This window comes from Saccopteryx leptura, chromosome 1 (genome assembly GCF_036850995.1).
Source record: "Saccopteryx leptura isolate mSacLep1 chromosome 1, mSacLep1_pri_phased_curated, whole genome shotgun sequence".
NCBI lineage: Eukaryota > Metazoa > Chordata > Mammalia > Chiroptera > Emballonuridae > Saccopteryx > Saccopteryx leptura.
Genome location: NC_089503.1, coordinates 34,335,423 through 34,356,497, shown reverse-complemented (window position 1 = coordinate 34,356,497; position 21,075 = coordinate 34,335,423). Strand labels below are relative to the sequence as shown.

The 21,075-nt window shown below is 39.4% G+C and overlaps 1 protein-coding gene across 3 annotated transcripts in view; it reads left to right on the top strand.

Moving 5' to 3' along the window:
* Positions 1 to 21,075, top strand: part of BBOX1 (gamma-butyrobetaine hydroxylase 1) — a 64,210-nt gene that overhangs the window by 18,730 nt on the left and 24,405 nt on the right. For all 3 annotated transcript variants that reach the window (XM_066360550.1, XM_066360549.1, XM_066360548.1), the window contains one exon: positions 18,515 to 18,713. In XM_066360550.1, the coding sequence (XP_066216647.1) occupies positions 18,515 to 18,713 (199 nt within the window). The remainder of the gene's footprint in view (positions 1 to 18,514; positions 18,714 to 21,075) is intronic.

Here is a 21,075-nt window from a genome sequence, read left to right as displayed (position 1 = left end):
AAATCTCAAGAAATTTAAGAAAACTGAAATCATATCAAGCATCTTTTCTGATACAATGACATAAAACTAGAAATCATTTTGAAGAAAAACTAGAAAAATCACAAATATTTGGAGATAAATAGCATTCTACAAAACAACCAATGGGTCGACAAAAAATTCAAAGGGAAATTTTTTAAAAATACCTTGAGAAAAATGAAAATAGAAAAACAACATTCTAAAATCTGTAGGATGAAACAAAAGCAGTTTTAAGAGGATAGTTCATAACTATACAGGTCTACCTCAAAAAAAAAATCACATAGAAACAATCTAACTTTACACCAAATGGAACTAGAAAAAGAAGAACGAAAAAAGTGCAAAATTAGTAGAAGAAAAGAAATAATAGAAATCAGAGTGGAGATAAATAAAATAGAGACAAAAATAAAAGGTCAATGAAATTAAGAGCTGATTCTTAAAAAAGATAAACAAAAATAAGAAGCCTTTACCTAGATCAATAAAAAAAAGAAGACTCAAATAAATAAAATTAGAAATGACCGAGAAGATACAGTTGAAATACAAAGTTACCAAAGAAATAAAAAAGATTCTAAGAGACCACCAGAATTACCTACCAACTTGACCACCTAGAAGAAATGGATAAATTCATGGAAACATACAACCTATCAAGACTGAATTATAAATAAAAAATCTGACTACTAGACCAATTACTAGTAAGAAGATTGAATTATTAATCAAAAGACTTTCAACAAAAGTCCAGTACCAGATGGCTTCATTGGTGAATGCTAACAAACATTCAATGATTTAAAACTTATCCTACACAAACTATTTCATAAAATTAAAGAGGGAGAAACTTCCAAATTTGTTTTACAAAGCCAGTATTACAAGACAAGGACAGTACAAAAAAAATTACATGTTAACCACTCTGATGAACTAGATATAAATATCCTCAACAAAATGTTAGCAACCCAAGTTCAATACTACATTAAAAGTATCATACAGTATGATCAAGTGGGATTTATTCTAAGAGTGCAAGAACAGTTCAACATCCACAAATTAATCAACATGACACACCACCTTAACAAAATGAAAGACAGAAATCATATGATCATCTTAGATGTGAAAAATTAAAGAGCATTTGACAAAGTTCAATATAAACTTGTGACAAAAATACTTGAAAAGTGAGTATACAGGGAATATACCTCAATATAAAATAAAGTCCATATATGCCAAACCTAGCTAATGTTATACTAGATAGTAAAAGGCTGACAGTTCTTCCTCTAAGATCAGGAATAAGGCAAGGATGCCCACTGTTACCACTGCTATTTAACATAGTAAGTCCTTACCACAGGAATTAAGCAATAACTAAAAGAAATCTTTAAAGAAGAAATAAAAGATATCCAAATTTGAAAGGAAGAAGTAAAACTGTCACTATTTGCAGATGATATGATACACTATATAGAAAGACTCCACCAAAAAACTGTTAAACTAATAAATGAATTCAGTAATGTTGCAGGATACAAAATTAACGTACAGAGATTTGTTATATTTTCATACACTAATAATGAATTATCTGAAAAGAAGTTAAGAAAACAGTCCCATTTTACAAAAAAAGATAAAATGCCTAGGAATAAATTTAACCAAGATGGTGATAGACCTGTACATTGAAAACTGTAAGACACTGATGAAAAATTTGAAGAATCCACAAATAAAGATATTCCATGCTTATATATTTGAAGAACCAATATTTATAAAATGTCCATACTACGTAAAGCAATCTACAGGTTCAATGAAATCCTTATTGAAATTCCAGTGGAGCCTGACCTGTGGTGGCTCAGTAGATAAAGCATTGACCTGGGACACTGAGGTCACTGGTTCAAAACCCCCAGGCTTGTCTAGTCAAGACAACTATGAGTTGATGCTTCTCGCTCCCCATCCCCTCATTTCTCTAAAATCAATCAATAAAATTTTTTTATAAAAAATTCCAATGGCATTTTTTTCACAGAACTAGAACAGATAATTTTAAAATTTGTATGAAACCACCAAGGAGCCCAAATAGCTGAAGCACTCTTGAGCACAAAGTTGCAGGTATAGGGCTCCCAGATTTCAAACTACACAACAAAGTTATATTAACCAGAATAGTATGATATGCACATAAAATTAGACATATAGTTCAATGGAACAAAATAGAGAGTCCAAAAATAAATCCACATTAATATGGAAATTTAATTTATGGCAAAGGAACCAAGAATATGCAAAGAGGATAATTTCTTAAACTGGACAACCACATGAAAAGAATAAAATTATACCACTGTATTAAACCATATACAAATATTAATGGAAAATTGACTAAAGACATGAATGTAAGACCTAAAACCATAAAATTCCTAGTAGAAAATATGGGTGGTAAGCTTCTTGTCATCAGTCTTATTAAATTTTTGGATCTGATTGCAAAAGCAAAGGCAACAAAAGCAAAAATAAGCAAATGGGATTCCATCAAACAAAAAACTCTACACAGCAAAGGAAACTATCATTAGAGTGTAAAGACAACCTATTGAATGCAAGAACATATTTGCAAGTCTCATATTTCACAGAGGGTTAATATTCAAAATATATAAAGAACTCAACTCAATAATAAAAGATAATCCAATTTAAAAATGGACAGAGATCTAAATAGGCTTTTTTTCCCCAAAAAACGACATACAGATGTCCAAAAGGCACGTTTAACTATTTATCAGGGAAATGAAAATCAAAACCACAGTGAGATATCTCACACCTGTTAGGATGGCTATTATCAAAAGGACACATACTTTTCTGAGAAGATATGTAGAAAAAGGAACTCTCCTACACCTTTGGTAAGAATGCAAATTAGTGCAGCCACTATTTATACAGTATAAAGTTTTCTCAAAAAATTATAACTGTAACTACAATATGATCCAGATATTCCAGTTTCGCACTTTTTTAATGAAAACCAGCTCTGGCCAGTGGCTCAGTGGATAGAGCATATGGACATCCAGGTTCAATTCCCGATCAGGACACACAGGAGAAGTGACCATCTGCTTCTTTCTTCGTCTCACTCTCTTTCTTTCCCTCTTCCTTTCATACAGTCAGTGGCTTAATTGGTTCCAGCATGGCCCTAGATGCTGAGAATACCTTAGTTGGTCTGAGTGTGACAGCCTCAAGTGCTAAAAATAGCTCAGTATTCGAATATTGACCCCAGATAGGGTTGCCAGGTGGATCGACATTGGGGTGTATGTGGGAGTCTGCCTCACTATCTCCCCTCCTCTTACCAAAAAAGAAATAAAAACATTAATTTAAAAAAGATATAATGAAACCTTATATTTAATGCAATATTATTTATAATAGCCAAGATATGGAAATAATAAGTGTTCATTGATGATAAATGGATAAAGAAGATGTGGTACACACACACACACACACACACACACACACACACACACATACACACACGCTGGAAAACTATGCAGCTAAAAAAGAAGTGAATGGACCCAGAGGGTATTATGCCAAGTGAAATAAGTCAGACAGGGAAAGACAAGTACTGTATCATTTCACTTACATGTAGAATCTAAAAAATAAATAAATAAGAAAAATAAAATTTATAGATCCAAAGAATAGATTGGTGGTTGTCAAAAGGGATAAGAAATGGTGGATGGGAGAAATTAGTGAAGGGGGTCAATTGTTTGGTGATGGATGGTAACTAGATTCATTGTTGTGGTCACTTTGTAGTATATACAAAGATCAAATTATTATGCCCTACACCTAAAACTAATAAAATGTTATGTACCTAGTTTATCTCAAATTTCAAAAATAATAAATTAATATAAAAATATTTAAATAAATAATACCTTGGACATGTGTTTTTAATTTTAGTTTTTAAAAGCTGGTGTGTTTAAAAGCCTTGAAAAACTTTGAGGATATTTTTGAGAATCTAAATAAAATCTATTTCAAGGAAGCATTATGACAGTCCATTTTTTTTCATCTCTTTATCAGTACACATCAAAAGTTAAGAAAAATATGCAAACTTTTTTTACTCTTCAAAAAATAATTTTTCTGTAGTTACAATAAAGTAATTTTTTTGTTATTTTTTTATGTTTTTCCAAACAGAGTAAAAGTAGAATGAGCTTTCTTCCATAAGTGAAAAGCTTCAATTTCTCAGAAACCAGGCTTACTTTTTCTTGCAGACCAGAAATTGGTTTTATAACATGGGTGGTTAGATTCCAAATTTAGCGTTTATAAATTTAGAAAACTCAAAAGTGTGGTAATTTCAAGAAGTGAAGTTGGATCACTTTATACACTGGCTTCATCTTTACCAAACCTACACATACGTTGTATATTTAGCCTGCCGTTTTTGCTAGTGCCTACACAGGAGATTTATCAGACAAAAAAATAAAAAAGAGGACAATTGGTTAAAAAACTATTACTTCTCACTTCTGGTTTTACTTTGCTTCTTCAATATGACGGAACATAGAACTACACAACTTTAGTTTAGGTTAAATAAATATCTTCATCTATTTAAATTTCTTTTTTAATTTTCAGTCCCAAACTTTCAAAGGTGCCACTGGCAAAAATAATAATAATAAAAAAAATTTTTTTTCAATAAAAATTTTTTCTATCCATGTAAAAAAAATTAATTTTTTAAACTTTTTTATTGATTGATTGATTTTACTGAGCAAGTGGCAAGGGAGAGCGATAGAGCGAGAGAGAGTGAGAGAGAGAGAGAGTGAGAGAGAGAGAGAGAGAGAGAGAGAGAGATTGATTTATTGTTCCATTTATTTATGCTTTCATTGGTTGATTTTTGTATGAGCCCTGAGTGGGGATTGAACCTGCAGCCTTGGCACATCAGGAACTGAGCTACCCAGACAGGGCCAAAATAATTGATTAAAAAAATTTTTTTGATGTTGCCCTGGCTGGAAAGCTCAGGTGGTTAGAACATTGTCCTGATGATACACAGAAGTTGCCAGTTCAATTCCCAGTCAGGACATATGCAGGAACAGATCGATGTTTCTCTCTCTCTCTCTCTCTCTCTCTCTCTCTCTCTCTCTCTCTCCTTTCCTTTTTCTAAAATCAATGAATTAAAAAAAAAAAAAACTTTAAGACAAGCTACCTTCTATTTAAAAAGAAATTTTTGCTATTTATACATTCTGTTGACTATCTTTATTTCTAGTTGGACAAACAAGATAAATAATAACCTCTGTTTTATTCAATGCATGAAGTTTTTCACAAAATTCTACATTATTCTCAGTCTATAACTTTGCTCTTAAGAGAACAGTGTGGCATAGAAAGTTAGAGTGTTCTTGACAGTAGATGTTACTAAGTCTGTAAATCTTGAGCAAGTTATTCAACCTTTCTATGCCTCCAAATCATAAGTAGAAATCCTATCTACTTATCTTCTCCAGTAGTGTAATGTTGAGTAAAGAGCAAAGTCACACTCTTCATATTAACTTAATCTTTACGAGTTTCCCTGAGGGCAGGTCTAAATAACCATAGAGACCAGCCAATTCTGCAAGGCTTCTTGACCCTTTTGAGTGGTAAATCTGTTTATAAAAAAAAAAAAGTGCTGAATCCTATTAGTAAAATTTCTTTCTCATTTTCTCTCATTGGCTGTTAAGATTTCATACACATCGTGTTTGCGCAGAGAAGGCTGATACTCAGCAAGTTATAGGGTGAAAAGATTGCGTAGGTTGTCTCTCTTGCTAACCATTTAGATGGAGCCTTTTTCATCTCCTGTCTGGTTGCTGAAATAGCATGGCCCAGGTGTGCACACCCAGCTTGCACAGCTCTGTAGGGTAATCTTCCTGACACCTACCATCATCTCTCTTCCCCCTTGCTCTGTGTCTCATTGTCACAATAAAGTCCAGAGTCTTCGCTGGGGCTTTCCAATCTACCCACAACCTGGTGCAACTCCTCCCCTTCCCCAAAGCATGTAAATTCCTACTATTATTTCAGCTCCCCTTGTTTCCCAGATCGCTTATTGAATAAGCGATATTCCATTGGAATAAGCCTTATTCTATTTCTTCTGTATGGCCACACTTCCCCTGTTTATCCTGCAAGGTCCAACTCACAGCTCAGTGAAGCACCTTCCCAAAGACTCTACCCTTTTATGTATCCCTGAGCCAAACCATAAACTACAGGTAAGCAAGAGAGCCAAGAAAACAGACATCATTTCAATGGTAACACTCAAATGCAAGGCTGTAATATAATAATGGAAGCATATACATTTTAAAAAAGAGAGAGAAATGGTTAACATCCGTTAGGAGAGAAAATGACAGAGTGTGGTATGTTCAGAAAGCTCCTCACCTGGGAATTGCCGTGTTATGAAAGAACAGGCTTTGCAGTCCGCACAGCTGGCTTTGACCCTCTACTCTGTGAACCTGATTTAGTTTCCTAAATGATCTGAGCCTCACTTTTTCTATATGTAAAAGAGGCAATGCTCTCAGATTTATGATGTAAATAATAAAAGATGAAATGTAAGTATTGGACACTGTAGATACTCAAAACTTGTTAGGTCCTTTCCCTCTGCCTTCCTCTCCATTTTCTAGAGCCTTGAACGTAGGAGCAGAGGCATAGTAAAGAGTACTCGGGTAAGAACATGAGGAGAGAGGAACAGCAGGGGCATGATAGAATCTCATGCTTGAATTTCCCTCATGGGAATAATAATCATGTTATATTTCTGATTTCTGAGGTGAAAGATTGCCCTGAAAAGGATTTTACTCATTCAAACATTGGTTTGAAGTCTGGGCCAGAATTTTACCTTCCTGGCAGATAAATTGATTTAAATAGAATTAAGAATTTAATAAAGCAATGAAAAGCCTAATTTCAATCTGCAATTTAGAAATGTTTACTGAAGCTTAGAATGGTCAGCAAACTTGGGAGACAGCGGTTGTGTTACAGATAAAAATACCAGCAATAAGAAGATATATTATTATGTGTATGAGTCAAATACTGGGATGAAATAAATTTCAGACCCAAACTAGGCACAGTCTCATGACCACACATGCCAATAAAGAAGAGAAAGGAGAGGTATCTAATGAGAACAATATGCTCATACCAGAAGGAACCAGAGCCTCTAAGCTCAAACTTCAATAGGGCATAATGGAAATTTCTAAACTAGAATAAAGTGATCAAGCAAAATATATGATGGATAGCCAAAAAAAAGGGGGGGATTTATAAAATACGTTACTTGGAGCAATAAGGAAAAAAAAACAGAGGAAAGTGGTTTTAGATAATCCTGCTCTGCACTCAATCTGTTTCATCTCAGTCGATGGCAACCCCATCTCTCTGGCTGCATTGAATCCCCCTGCACATCCAATGTCTCAAGAAAATCTGTTAGCTCTATCATCAAAATAATCCAGAATCCAGTCACGTCTCACTTCCTTCACCACAATCCTCTGAACTACCAGCACCATCTGCCCTCTTTTTCCTCTGTCTCTTCTCCTACTCCATCACCAATCTTCTTTATGTTTTTTGAAGAATTGCTATGTGCCAAGCACTGAGCTCAGTGCTTAATGTTTATTTCTCTACTTAATCCTAGCAACTTCTTCGCAAAGGCAGCATTATTATTACAAACAATTTATACATGAGGAAAATGAAGCTGATAGAAATGAAGTAATTAGTTCACAATCAAAGAGACAAGAACTAGCAGAGCCAAGATTTGACTAAGGATCATGTGTTCTACTAAATACCAGTCATCCTCCCCCTCTCCGGTGTGGTCACAGCAGTTTGTGTGGGCTCCTCTCTCGATGTCACTGCAGTTATGGCAATGAATGGTCAATGTCTGTGCTTTGACCATCTTCCCCACCGGGCAGTTGGGATCCAGGAAAATAGATTAGTAACCATTTATTGAGCATCTACCATTCATCATGAATTTATTCAGCACATACTTAATGAGTGTCTGCTCTGTGCCGGGCACTGTCCTAGGTGCTGGGGAGGAAGTTAGTAAACAAAACAGAGAAAGGCCTGATCCCTAAGGAGTTTATATCTTGATAGAGAAAGTAACCAATAAATTTACAAATATATTTATGCTATATTAAAAGCTGATAAGGAAACAGACACAGGCAGGTTGGTGAATGTGGTGGTGGTGGTATATAGAAGTTCTTTTCTGAGCTTGTTTTTTGTTTTGTTTTGTTTTGTTTTACTAAGATAAGCAGCAAAGTTGTCAGCTGAGCATGAGTCAGAGGAGGAAGTGTGGGAGATTTGATGATAGAGAACGTGAGGAATGCCAGCCAGGGAGTATAAGAGTTAACTAGAGACTCATAGGCGTGCAATAAGGTCAGTCATCATAGTGGGTTTTCCTGCAGCCACGTTCAGATGCTCTGGATCAAGTGCATATTCAATCAAGTACAGTATGGTGAGTTCTTCATGGATATCATCCCATTTAACTTTGACAACAACCCTGCATGTTGTTTTCATCCTGTAATTCCCAGATGAAGAATTTGTATTGAGAGAATGTATCCCTTTCTGAGGGTCATGCAGATGAGAAGTATCAGAATTCATATTTAATCCAGGTCTGTTGCCTTCGAATCTGGAGTTACTAACTGATGCAATGTCCTTATCCAGTTTGGACCAACATCTCCATCTCTGTATGTGTTTGATGCCCTCTCAATGAATTAGCTTTGGAAACAAAGACTTGGGTGAGTGAAAAGTTAATATGAGTCAACAGAGTTGAGACTGCCAAGAAAATAGTTAATTACATACATTTGTGCTACATGAATGAAAATATAGTAGTGATACAGGCATGGGGCAGATCTCACCTGTAGTAACTGTGTCTGATTCATAATTGAAAGTGGGCGCTGGCCGGTTGGCTCAGTGGTAGAGCGTCGGCCTGGCGTGCAAGGGGTCCCGGGTTCGATTCCTGGCCAGGGCACACAGGAGAAGCGCCCATTTGCTTCTCCACCCCTCCCCCTCTCCTTCCTCTCTGTCTCTCTCTTCCCCTCCCTCCATTGGAGCAAAAGATGGCCCGGGCGCTGGGGATGGCTCCTTGGCCTCTGCCTCAGGCGCTAGAGTGGCTCTGGTCACCACAGAGTGATGCCCCGGATGGGCAGAGCATCACCCCTTGGTGGGCGTGCCGGGTGGATCCTGGTCGGGCGCACGCGGGAGTCTGTCTGACTGCCTCCCCGTTTCCAGCTTCAGAAAAATACAAAATAAATAAATAAATAAATAAATAAATAAATAAATAAATAAATAAAACATAATTGAAAGTGATCAAGAGGGTGTTCTGTAACCTTTTCATGTATAACATTGGATAACTATAGTAAAGACCGAAGGTAAAACTGAATTTTCTGTTTTCCCTGCCAACTCTAAGGAAGTCGGAGATAATAATTTCCTTTCCTGACATCCTTTGGTGCTTCTTTTCCTTCAACAGGAACTTTTTTTTTAATATGTGAAGGCAAATTATTTGTGTGAGTAGCCCAGTTCTGACATGTATTAGCCGGGTGTAATTAGGGCAAATTATCTAATATCTTTGTGCCTATCTTCTCATCTATAGTACAGTAGCAATAAAAGAACCTGTTATTTTTTTTTAATTATTGTAGAGACGGACAGAAAGGAGGGGAGAGAGATAAGAAGCGTCATCTTGTAGTTGCTTCACTTTAGTTGTTGACCCCTGTTATATATAAAGTGCTTACAAGAATGCCTGGCGGCCTTCGTGCTCAATAAATGTTAGCTCTCACTTTTTTTTTTTTTTTTTTTTTGGTATTTTTCCGAAGCTGGAAACGGGGAGAGACAGTCAGACAGACTCCCGCATGCGCCCAACCGGGATCCACCCGGCACGCCCACCAGGGGGCGACGCTCTGCCCCTCTGGGGCGTTGCTCTATTGCGACCAGAGCCACTCTAGCGCCTGGGGCAGAGGCCAAGGAGCCATCCCCAGCGCCTGGGCCATCTTTGCTCCAATGGAGCCTCACTGCGGGAGGGGAAGAGAGAGACAGAGAGGAAGGAGGGGGGGAGGGGGGGAGAAGCAAATGGGCACTTCTCCTGTGTGCCCTGGCCAGGAATCGAACCCGGGACCCCTTGCACGTCAGGCCGACGCTCTACCACTGAGCCAACCGGCCAGGGCTAGCTCTCACTTTTACCAAGTATTCATCACACACTGCCATTTAGGGTCGCATCGTGTATCACGGGTTCTTGTTTTCACCAGCCAGATGGTCCATCTTGTCATAGGGCTGAGCAGGTAGAACATACTGGGTATCCAATAGTTCAAAATGGAAATGTGTTTCTCATCTGTCAAGCAACTTAAACTTGTTGAGAAGCAATTTTTATACATTCTCAGAAAGACTTTTCAAGTTTGGTGGGAATTAACACCAAACAAAAGATTTTCTGTATTTCTTCATCTTTTAAAATACTAAAGTGTGCTCAGATACAATCTCATATTTCAAGGGTTGCTTGTGACCTCTAGCTATCATTAAGAAACAAAAATTTGCTCAGAATATAGGAAATATTCATCTTCTGAAAGCCCACTGGGTGCCAGCCCTGGGATAGATACCGGGGGAGGGAGAGAAACAGGCAATAGCGGCAAGGAGCTAAAGTCAAATGGCAAGGGCTCCACAGTGTGTGAGAGCCTGCAGTCCGGGGGAAGAAGAGGTGAGGTCCTACCTGACCCACTCTTGCTGACCTTCCCACTTCATCTGCTCCAAACCCTGTTCTCTTGTGTGCTCTACTGCAGTACTCTGAGTTGTTCCTCCAATAAGCTAAGAGACTCCCCTTCTTCGCATCGTCCCTCCCTCCTAGACACTCATCTTCTTGCTCCCTTGCTCTTGGCATGACTGGCTTCTCTCACCACTCAGGGTCTGGCTTAAATAGCATCCCTTCAGTAGTCCTTCTATAACCATCTATCAATAGAGCCCCTCTGTTACCCCCACAGCACTGGCTACCATGTTTACTTTTGGGTGATTGTTTCCTTTCTTGTTTATTCACTGTTTCCTGCACAAGGGGCAGCAATCGCATCTATTTTTATGCACTCATGAGAGCTCTTTTGCCTGGCAACGCTTTAAAAAAATATGTGTTGAATAAGTGAAAGATCATTTCAGCATATTGTGGCAACGCTGTAAGGGTTATGTGTATCCCGGCTGGCAGACCAGAGAACACAGCTGCCTAACCCATCCTGCAGCTCCTGAAGGTAGCAGCTGTGGGTGCCTTACTACAGCCCCCCCCACACACACACACAGCCCTCTGCCCGTTCTTGCCAGCAGCTTCCTCTTGCTCATTGCCACTCCGTTGAAGAGCTTTCTCTGCCTGAGGGAGCATACCTGGCCAGGGCGCACAGAAGGTCAGAAAGACCCAGGACTGAGTGAATGCCTGAGGACCAGCCCTTAGCCAGTGAGGGATGTGGATAGGCCTGTGCATTCCACTTCCTTGCCCCTGTGGACAACTGTGAAGAACGTGTTATCCTGTTGCCATGAGCCCCTGTTGCCAAAAGCAGTCACCCATTCATGAAAACACCTTCCAGAGGCTGCCTTCCCCGTCCTCCTTCCACACCATCTAATAGTGCCTCCGGTACACCTCCTTGATAGAATGCTTGCATTTAAGTAATCAAATTAGGGTCAGAAAAGCTCAATCTAGAATATTGAAACCAAGAATCAAACCAGAATCTTGAAAGACACGTTGAGTTCATTAGACAAGAACTAAAAGTGCATCCAGAGAGGGCTAGCTAGATCCCCTTCATGCAGAGAAAAGAATCAAAGCCTAATTTCCACTCAGGTGTCTTTTCTCTACTAAGGGTTAGTTTTTTCTTTTGGCTGGACACCTAGGAGGTATTTATAGGAAAAGATAGTAAGAGATTGGCTGGCCTCCAGCACATCCAATTAGCTATTTCAGAGCCAACACAGCAGTTCAGTGCAGGTGGACAGAAGGCCCTAAACTCTTGGAATAACACATTGCAACTCAGCACGCCCCACTCATGAATCTGGAACAAAAGAGCTTCTTTGTGTCTTTTCCCTTTTTGAAATACAACTTAGGATCCAGGAATGTGATTCTTAAAGCCAAGAAGGAAACCTTGTAGCAATGGTTTCTTGAAAGCCAGCATGTAGCCTGTTCCTAAACTTTATGATGTGTGAAGCACATGTTCAAGGAAGTATTTATTAGTAGAAGCCCTAAGTTAAATTAGACAGGGAGGTTCATGCCTTATATATTCCGTCATTTTCCATACTGTTTATGTATTCAGACCCAAGTGTGAAATTTAAATTTGCTTTTAATGTATTTACCTGACAAATGATTTACTCTAGTCAAATGCATTTCCTTTTGGGTCCTCAGTAGTTAATGGTTTGCGGTTGAGGGAGACTTAAAAACAAAATGCTTTTAAATTATATTTTCAGGCCCTGGCCGGTTGGCTGAGTGGATAGAGTATCAGCCTGGGGTGAGGAAGTCCTGGATTTGCTCACTTCCCTGCTTACAACCAGTGGCTTTATTCATTCAAGCTTCAGCCCTGGGCACTAAGGATAGTTTGGTTGGTCTGAGCATCAGCCCAGGTGCAGAGGATAGCTTGGTTGATTCAAGAGTCGGCCCCCGATGGGGTTGCAGGGTAGATCCTGGTTGGGGCATATGTGGGAGTGTGTCTCTCTATCTCCCCTCCTCTCACTTAAAAAATAACACATACATAAATAAATAAGTAAATAAATAAATAAATAAGAAAATAAATGATATTTTCCATGTTAAGGGTTCTGTGCAGATATCACGAAAACGATTTTACTGGTGAATTTAATAAAATGCAATGGCTCTCTCGTGAAATTTAGACTGGCTTCTATTCGAAAGGTATGATAGATTTGGAAACGGGTTAGTCACAGATCTGTCTCTGAAAGTCACACTCAGCATTACCGAGTGTGAGTGGCTCATACTAGGACGTAAGTTCTGCAGTGGGCTATGGCCTTCGGTTGCTGATTCCTGCAGTGCTCCTGGCAGGGCATACCAGAATGAAAGCTATTGTTAGAAAATTGTAAACTTTGCAGAACTGAAAAACCTTCATAACCGCAGTCTACAAGCAAAACCCTGTGATTATGAATTATTTATAGTACATACTGTGCTCTCTCTGGTATTGCTAGCCTTGCTGTATATTAGAGTGTCTTTGTGTGAATATGGCTACTTTTACACATGTAAAGTATAACATTTATCAGAGGTGGATTTACCGGCAGGCACACTGGGCGCACTCCTGGGGACCCGACTGGGCGCGCTCCCAGGGCCCCGACTTCTGAAGGGCCCCACAAAACCCCAACTTCACTCTTTTCTAATGACACCAAGTTTGGTTTCATATGTGCAATTTTAACATTAATAGCACAAAATATTTTTTTATTTATTTAAAAATATGGTTAACATGTATTTTTTTATTTTCTGTCTCTCTCTTTTCCTTAAGGGGCCCAATATTTTCTTCTGCACCCAGGGCCTCAACTGACTTTAATCCGCTTCTGACATTGATTGGAAGAATCTAACTCATTCTGTATTTTGAAAACAGAGGGTATTTTATTATGTGTGTGCACTTGCGTGCTGGAGAGCACATTGTGTGTGTGCACGCGTTATTCTATAATGGGAAAGTGACTCATGTAGAAACAAACTCACTGCTATAAACGTCCACAGCTGGGTTTAGTGTGGGCCCTAAGCAGATGCTTCTTGAGTCCACCGAGTAGTCAAAATACAAACTCAATGTTTGAAAAACATTTACATCAAGTCAAAATGTTTTTTCAGTCTCCTTTTATTATATTTCCTTGCCACAGTCACCAGAACTCTCTGGAAAGTAATAATGGCCTCATGTTAAAGCTAAACCAACAGGGATCACAGAAAAGTAATGGCATAAATTAGCGAAGCTAGCTGATTTTTAAAGCTCAGTGCATTTCACGAAGGGTGAAAAGCAATAATGTTGAGGGTTGTGCAATGGAACTGACTTAAAATGCTCTGTTGGGGTTTTTTCTGCATTTAAAATCCTGATGAGTAGCCAAGGCTTATCTTTAAGCACCCGTGCTTGGACAAGTTCAGACAAAGCATTCCTGATTGCAATTTGCTCTCCTTTCTCATTTATCTAGTAGATTTCTTTCAGAAGGGACAGAATCAGCTATGGACATTCAGACCTAGACCTAGAACATAAAAATACATGTGATAACAGTGTCTCAAGGCATCAAATGTTTATTTTATGGGTAGTTTTTACAATTACAGACTTAGGAATGAGTCGCCCGGATTTGACTAACTAGCTCTGCAAATCATTAGCTAGAGAACTCAGATCTTTGTTCCCTTCTCCGGAACATGAAAATACTGAAAGCATCTATCGTATCTATTTACTGTGGGTGTTGAAAGAAGTGACACATAGGAGACACCTAGCACCGTTCCTGACACCTAGAAGGAACTCAGCAAATATTAGCTAATATTATTGTTATCATTGTTAGTCTACTACGTGCCAGGCACTGTGAGAGGCTCCTTGGGCATTCGCACTGCATTGTCAATATAAGACCTGCAAAGTAAATATCATTATGGCTATTTTATAAATTATGAGACAGAGGCTCAGAAAAGAGATCAAGAAACTACTACTAAGGTGCAGGGAAACCATTCAAACCCAGGCCTCTTTGCCTTGGTGCTCTTTACTGTATTCCTGTCCTGTCTCTTATGGTGCCAGTCACATGTGACTATTTAAGTTTAAATTAGTTAATGTTACATGAAAAATTTAGTGCCTTAGTTTCACTTGCCACACATCAAGTTTCTATAGGCACGTGTTGTTGCTAGTAATCATGGTGCTGGACAGTACAGACAGGGGCGGATTAAGGTCAGTAGAGGCCCAGGGTACAGAAGGAAATATTGGGCCCCTTCATTAGAAAAAAGTGTAAAGTTGGGGTTTTGCAGGGCCCTTCAGAAGATGGGGCCCAGGGCGCGTGCCCAGTGAGCCCGCCGTTAAATCCGCCTCTGAGTCCAGACACTGAATATTTCCATCCACTTCCAGATGGTCTATTTGACAATACTACAGTCTAAACCAGGGGTCCCCAAACTATGGCCCGCGGGCCACATGCGGCCCCCTGAGGCCATTTATCCGGCCCCCGCTGCACTTCCGGAAGGGGCACCTCTTTCATTGGTGGTCAGTGAGAGGAGCATAGTTCCCATTGAAATACTGGTCAGTTTGTTGATTTAAATTTACTTGTTCTTTATTTTAAATATTGTATTTGTTCCCGTTTTGGTTTTTTTTTTACTTTAAAATAAGATATGTGCAGTGTGCATAGGGGTTTGTTCATAGTTTTTTTTTATAGTCTGGCCCTCCAATGGTCTGAGGGACAGTGAACTGGCCCCCTGTGTAAAAAGTTTGGGGACCCCTGGTCTAAACCATCTTTCCTCTCCAAGCTGGTTTGTTCTCAGCAGGACATAAGATTTTCTTCTAAATATTACACTGAAGGTTCATCGATAAATAATTTAACTCTCTGTAATGAAGATCCACATTTGCTATATGGCCATGTAGACAATACTAATTCATCGATCAGTCCGTACAGGAATGAAAAAAAAATGGTCCTCAACCAGGTCATCACAGTGTCCGAGAACTAGGAGGATCCTCGGTTGTAGTTTAGACAATCTTTTTGTTCAACAGGAAGAACTAATGACAATGGGAAGTCCTAAAGCCAATGTGAAGATGAGTCTCAAACATCATACCCACCTCCTGCACCCTATGGGCCTCTGCTTTTTTCATTTGGGGTCAGTAAGCTTAAAGCTGTTTTAAATACTTTTTGTTTGCTTTAAATATTTTTTAAAGTTTCTAGATAGAGTCTACTTAGGGTAAGCTTTAGAAAGAGGAGGTGGTGATTTGTTATTTATGTCCCTGACACTGATTATTTTGCCCAGGAAATATTTCTCCTAACTGGAAGCCAAATGGTTTTTCTAGTTAGGCCGCCCATAAGCATTATTTATAACATTTGTCACCTTCTTCCTGCAGACTTCCTTAATTGGTATCAGATATCACAATCTGAAGATCTTAAATGGAAAGAGCGATTGGGATAGGAAAGCAAACAACCACATAATTGGACATTCCAAACAAAGCCATGTAGATCACTCCTTCGAGAAGAGGCTCTTTCCTATAAAACTAGTTTGATTTTAGAAGACATAGCTGAGGCATGAGACACAGACCTGAGGAATTTCGTGCATGTAAAAGAGTAGCTGGCACCTTAGAAGGAACAGAAGCTAAAGGGTCAGAAGGTCTGATACCTTCACAGTGTCCCAAACCGTCATAGTATCCCAAACGCTATAGTATCTATCATATTGTGTTGCAATTGGCAGTTCCCAGGTCTAATTCTCCCATAAACTATGAGGTCTTTAAAACGTACTGCCTATTGCAGGGCCTTGCGACATGGTAAAATATTAGGTTTACTGAAAAGATAAACAAAAAAAAACAATTGGCAAGTAGCTTATATAATCAGGGAATACCAAGAACCTGTATGTTAAACTCCCCCCCCCCCCAAAAAAAAAAGAAAACAAGTGTGATCATTATCTCAAAACTTTCAGACTTCATTGTCTGTTATTCCTTTAGCTACTTGTTTGGGCCCATGTGCTGAGCTTTGCCAAAGTGATTTGGTTGACATTCAATTCTAAGTTTGGCCTTATCTGGTTTGTTCAGTGGTAGAGCATCAGCCCAGCCTACGGGTGTCCCAGGTTCCAGTCAGGGCACACAGGAGAAGCGACCATCTGCTTCTCCACCCACCCCCGCCCCTTTCTCTCTTTCTCGCTCTCTCTCTTTCTCTCTTCCCCTCCTGCAGCCATGGCTCAACTGGTTCGAGCAACTTGGCCCTGGGTGATGAGGATGGCTCTGCAGAGCGTTCACCTCAGGTGCTAAAAATAGCTCGGTTGAGCAACAGCCTCAGAAGGGCAGAGCATTGCTGGTAGGGGGGTTTGCCAGGTAGATCCCAGTGGGGATGTGTGCAGGAATCTATCTCTCTGTCTCTCCTCCTTTCACTTAAAAAAAAAATTCTAAGTTTTTCTCAAATGTAAGAAGCACTTGATAAGCAATGCTTTAAAAAAGAAACAAACAGGTAATACTGTTGTTGTTCTTCCTGCTTAGTTTTGTATCAGTTCTGGTTAGTCCCAAAGAGAGAGAGGTGTTAAAAGGAGAAATTAGGAACCAGTGGCTGGATGCAAACCTGACTTTGTGAGAACGCACAGTAAGTCATTTTGGCCTGTGGAATGTGTTAATTATTGAAGAATCTTATTAATGTAGTGCAAAAGAATTAATTCAGCAACCAGAAAGGCCTAATTTATAGTTTGCAATTTAGGCCCCAAAAGTTCTGCCTCATTATGCAAGCTGTTATGCTTAATAACCCAGTAACTTGGGCAAAATATGCATGTATAGACTGATTGGTCTTCCCACATAAACACACCTACTCTCCTCTGCAAATGTCCTTGTGCCACTAGCTGTAAGAAGAGCAGGAGGTGGCTTCCTGCCCCTGCCTGTGTCTTTTGACTACTACAGCCACTATCTGCCTCCTAAGAAATTCCAGTTTCTTCAGAAATAGCCATGTTGACACCAGAGGGAATAATTTCTATTCTCCAACTACTATAAGGGGGCACTGACTCATTCCTCATTCTTAAATAGGAAGGGAGGGGTGTTAGGGTTGCCTCCTGTAACATGATGCATATTCCCAGTTAGACAAGTGAGGCATCGCTTAGATGACAGTGAGATCTGTCACCTGTTAGGAAGGTTTGCCCTTCTAAGGTAAACGCATTCCCAAAAATGAAAGAAATCAAATGCATTAGCTAGAGTTAAGATTTTCCTGAACAGAGCTGTAATAGCTGAGTTATTCTCCTTGGCAAAATTAACATTTCCTCTGTGTTCCACCTCCTTTGGAAGATCCTGGTTTGCAATCAAAATTATTTTTTTATGTTTGTTTTCCTCTCTGTTTTTCTTCAAGTGTGCGTTTTTATGAGCATTTAATCATAAACAAATCAGAGAGCCGATTGGCTTTGTCCCCAAGGTGTCTATCTTATGCACCCTGGGACCACACCTTTCATCTTCTCTTCCCCGTGGCCAGCTTTTACTGACTCCAAAGCACCATTCAGCCCCAGCGAAAGCTTCTTATCAGATGAAATAAGAAAGAAGAAACTGTACCTACCATGGCAAATACTCCCTCACGCCCCAGGATTAGACATACGATGTTCTAGTCCACCATTCTGATTTTATCGTCTATTTGGAGTTGAGCAATATGACTCGGCTGTAAAAACACATAGTGTTCAGGGTCATTTCTAAGCAGTGTCCAGGCAGAGGAGCCCTCAGGACATGCAGAACAAGAGCTATCCATAAACTAAGCTACGTTCTCTCAGCAGATGTGATATAATACATACCTGCCATGGATCAAGCACAGTAGTAAACAAGGAGGCATGTAAGTGGATTAGCATGGCTCCAGGGAAGAATCTGGTAACTTGGGCATTTATAATATGACTGAAATTTAATAAATTTCATGATAAGTCAAAGGTCAACTTCATAGAACTGGTAGTCCCTTCTCTGAGGTTATCACTCTATATGAAACAATGTAATTGCATCTGGTTTCTTCATTTTCTAATTCACAGAATGCCAGTACTGGGGCTCAGAACTCCAGCTACCTACTATGGACTTTGAAGATGTTTTAAGAAATGATGAACATGCATACAAGTGGCTCTCCAGCCTCAAGAGAGTGGGCATAGTGCGGCTCACGGGAGCATCCAACAAACGAGGAGAAGTCCTAAGACTGGGGAAAAGGATTGGTTTTCTTTATCTCACATTTTATGGGTGAGTTACCAAGTGGTTTCTGTCCTGCCATTATCTATAAAATATAATATATTTCTCAGAAGGGGTACTCTTTTGGTTGGAGATACAGAAATTTCCATACTATCTTGAACAAGAAGTCAGATGGGAAGATGAGTCTAAAAGGGAGATTTCTCTGAGAATGACTGAAATTTTTTAGAAGGTTAAGAGCCCAAAAATTATTAGATCCCAAAGACATCAGGCTAGTTATAGGTGTGCATTAGTTCACTAGAGCTGCCATCAGAGAATACCATAGATTGGGTGGCTGAAACCACTGAAATTTACTTCTTCACAGTTCAAAGGGCCAGAAGTTCAAGATGAAGGTCCCGGCGGAGTTGGTTTCTGAGGAGACCTCTCGTCCTGGCTTGCGGAGGGCTACTTTACCACCGTCTCTTTATATGGCCTTTTCTCTGTGTGCCCACACTCTTATTCCCCCTTTCTCTTCTCATCAGTCTTATAGGTCCCACACTTCTGACTTAATCTTAAGTACCTCCTTACAGGTCCTGTCTCCCAATATAGTCACATTAGGGGTATGTGAAGGCTTCATTGTATAAATTTGAGAGGGACACAATTCAGTGCAGAAAAGGTGGGATGGAAGACTGTGTTTCTTCAAGATTTCTATAAAATATTCAGCCGGCTTTACCAAGGTTAAAATCCATTAATGTTTAATCTCCCAAGAGTTGGTGAAAAATAAAATTGTGCCCCGGGGCTTTGAAACTAGCCAGCAGATGTGTTTTTTTTAAAAGATAAAAATTAACATGCAGAAAATTAAGTCTATGCAAGTAAAAGGAAATATAATTGATTTTAACTTTGGAACAAGAAGCTGTTTGCGTAAGAATTGCCTGGGAGGTAAAACTAATTATGAATGGCGAAACACTAACGACAGGAAACAGTGATCTGGAAGTGAGGGCATAGCTCTATTTCTAACTTGTCTGGTGAGCCTCTCATTCGAAATGCAGACAATTATTCATGGGCTCATAGAGTACAGGGCATTGGAAGGGAAAAGAACCTTCAAAATCCAAAAGTTGCAATCTGGCAGCACAATGACTGCATTCAGATGTGGTTTTTTTGGCCCACATGATATTGATAGAAAATGAAATTAACCATTAGTACTTAAAACCTGGAAGATCTTTACATTAAATATAAATCTGACTTTTCTTGAAAAATCAAATCTGGCAACAACTGAACCTAAATTTCTGAATGCCAACAACTTGCTGGACCAAAGTAGAGGCTGCCCCTTGAAAAAAGCATATGCTCCTTCTCCAGTTTGTCAAAGTCCTTTTCCAACACAGACCTACAAGGGCCCTCCTAGTCTTTGAGTTTGCAACCCCTAATATTTTTTTTCTTAAGTAAGAAGCAGGGAGACAGAGAGACAGACTCCCACATGTGCCCTGATCAGGATCCATCTCATAAGCCCCCTATGGGGCAATGCTCTGCCCATCTTGAGTCGTTGCTCAGCAACCAAGCTATTTTAGCACCTGAGTTGAGACCATGGTACCATCCTCAGCAACCAGGGCCAACTTGTTCCAACCAAGTCATGGCTGCAGGAAGGGAAGAGAGCAATAGAAAGAGAGAAGGGAGAAGGGGAGGGATGGAGAAGCAGATGAGCACTTCTCTTGTGTACCCTGACTGAGAATCAAACCCGGACATCCACATGACAGGCTGATGCTCCACCACTGAGCAAACTGACCAGGGTCACCACCCCTAATCTAAAGCAAGACTTTATTTGTTCACAAACGGAGGATTGAAAATATTCAATCACTTGCCCCCAATGATTTCAGCAAGTTAATTCATTGCAGAAGACGCTGTCATATATAGACTTGGATGACCCAACTCCTACCTTCACTCTAAGAATGCTATATACAGTTTGTACCTTCCCTACCTTCCTTACATTGTAAGAATTTGAATGGCCTGATCACAGAAGTTACAACAGGCAAACAAAAAAGGAAGAAAAGCCTTGAAATAATACTAAGAGCCTCAACTGTATTACTCTGTTATTTATTTCATGTTCACCACTTTCTGAAATAGATGAAACAATAACCCACATCCCCATGGGTAGGTAACAAAAGAATCAGAGTTGAAATCTGGCTCTTTTGTATCCCTGGGCTTCCTAATCTATGTCACTATCAATAATATAAAGGAAAACCATGGAAAAGATGCTATTAGACACAGGATGTAAACAGAACATTTCAAAACAAATCTCTTCCACATTGTTGCTAGCTTTTATTTGCTGACAGAAGACTTTTTGTATCTATGCCAACACATTCCACAATTTCTTAACAGTGGCCAAATGGGGGCTCTTTGTTGTAGAGTCCTAATTTATGACTTGCGTTTTGTTCTTTTCTGT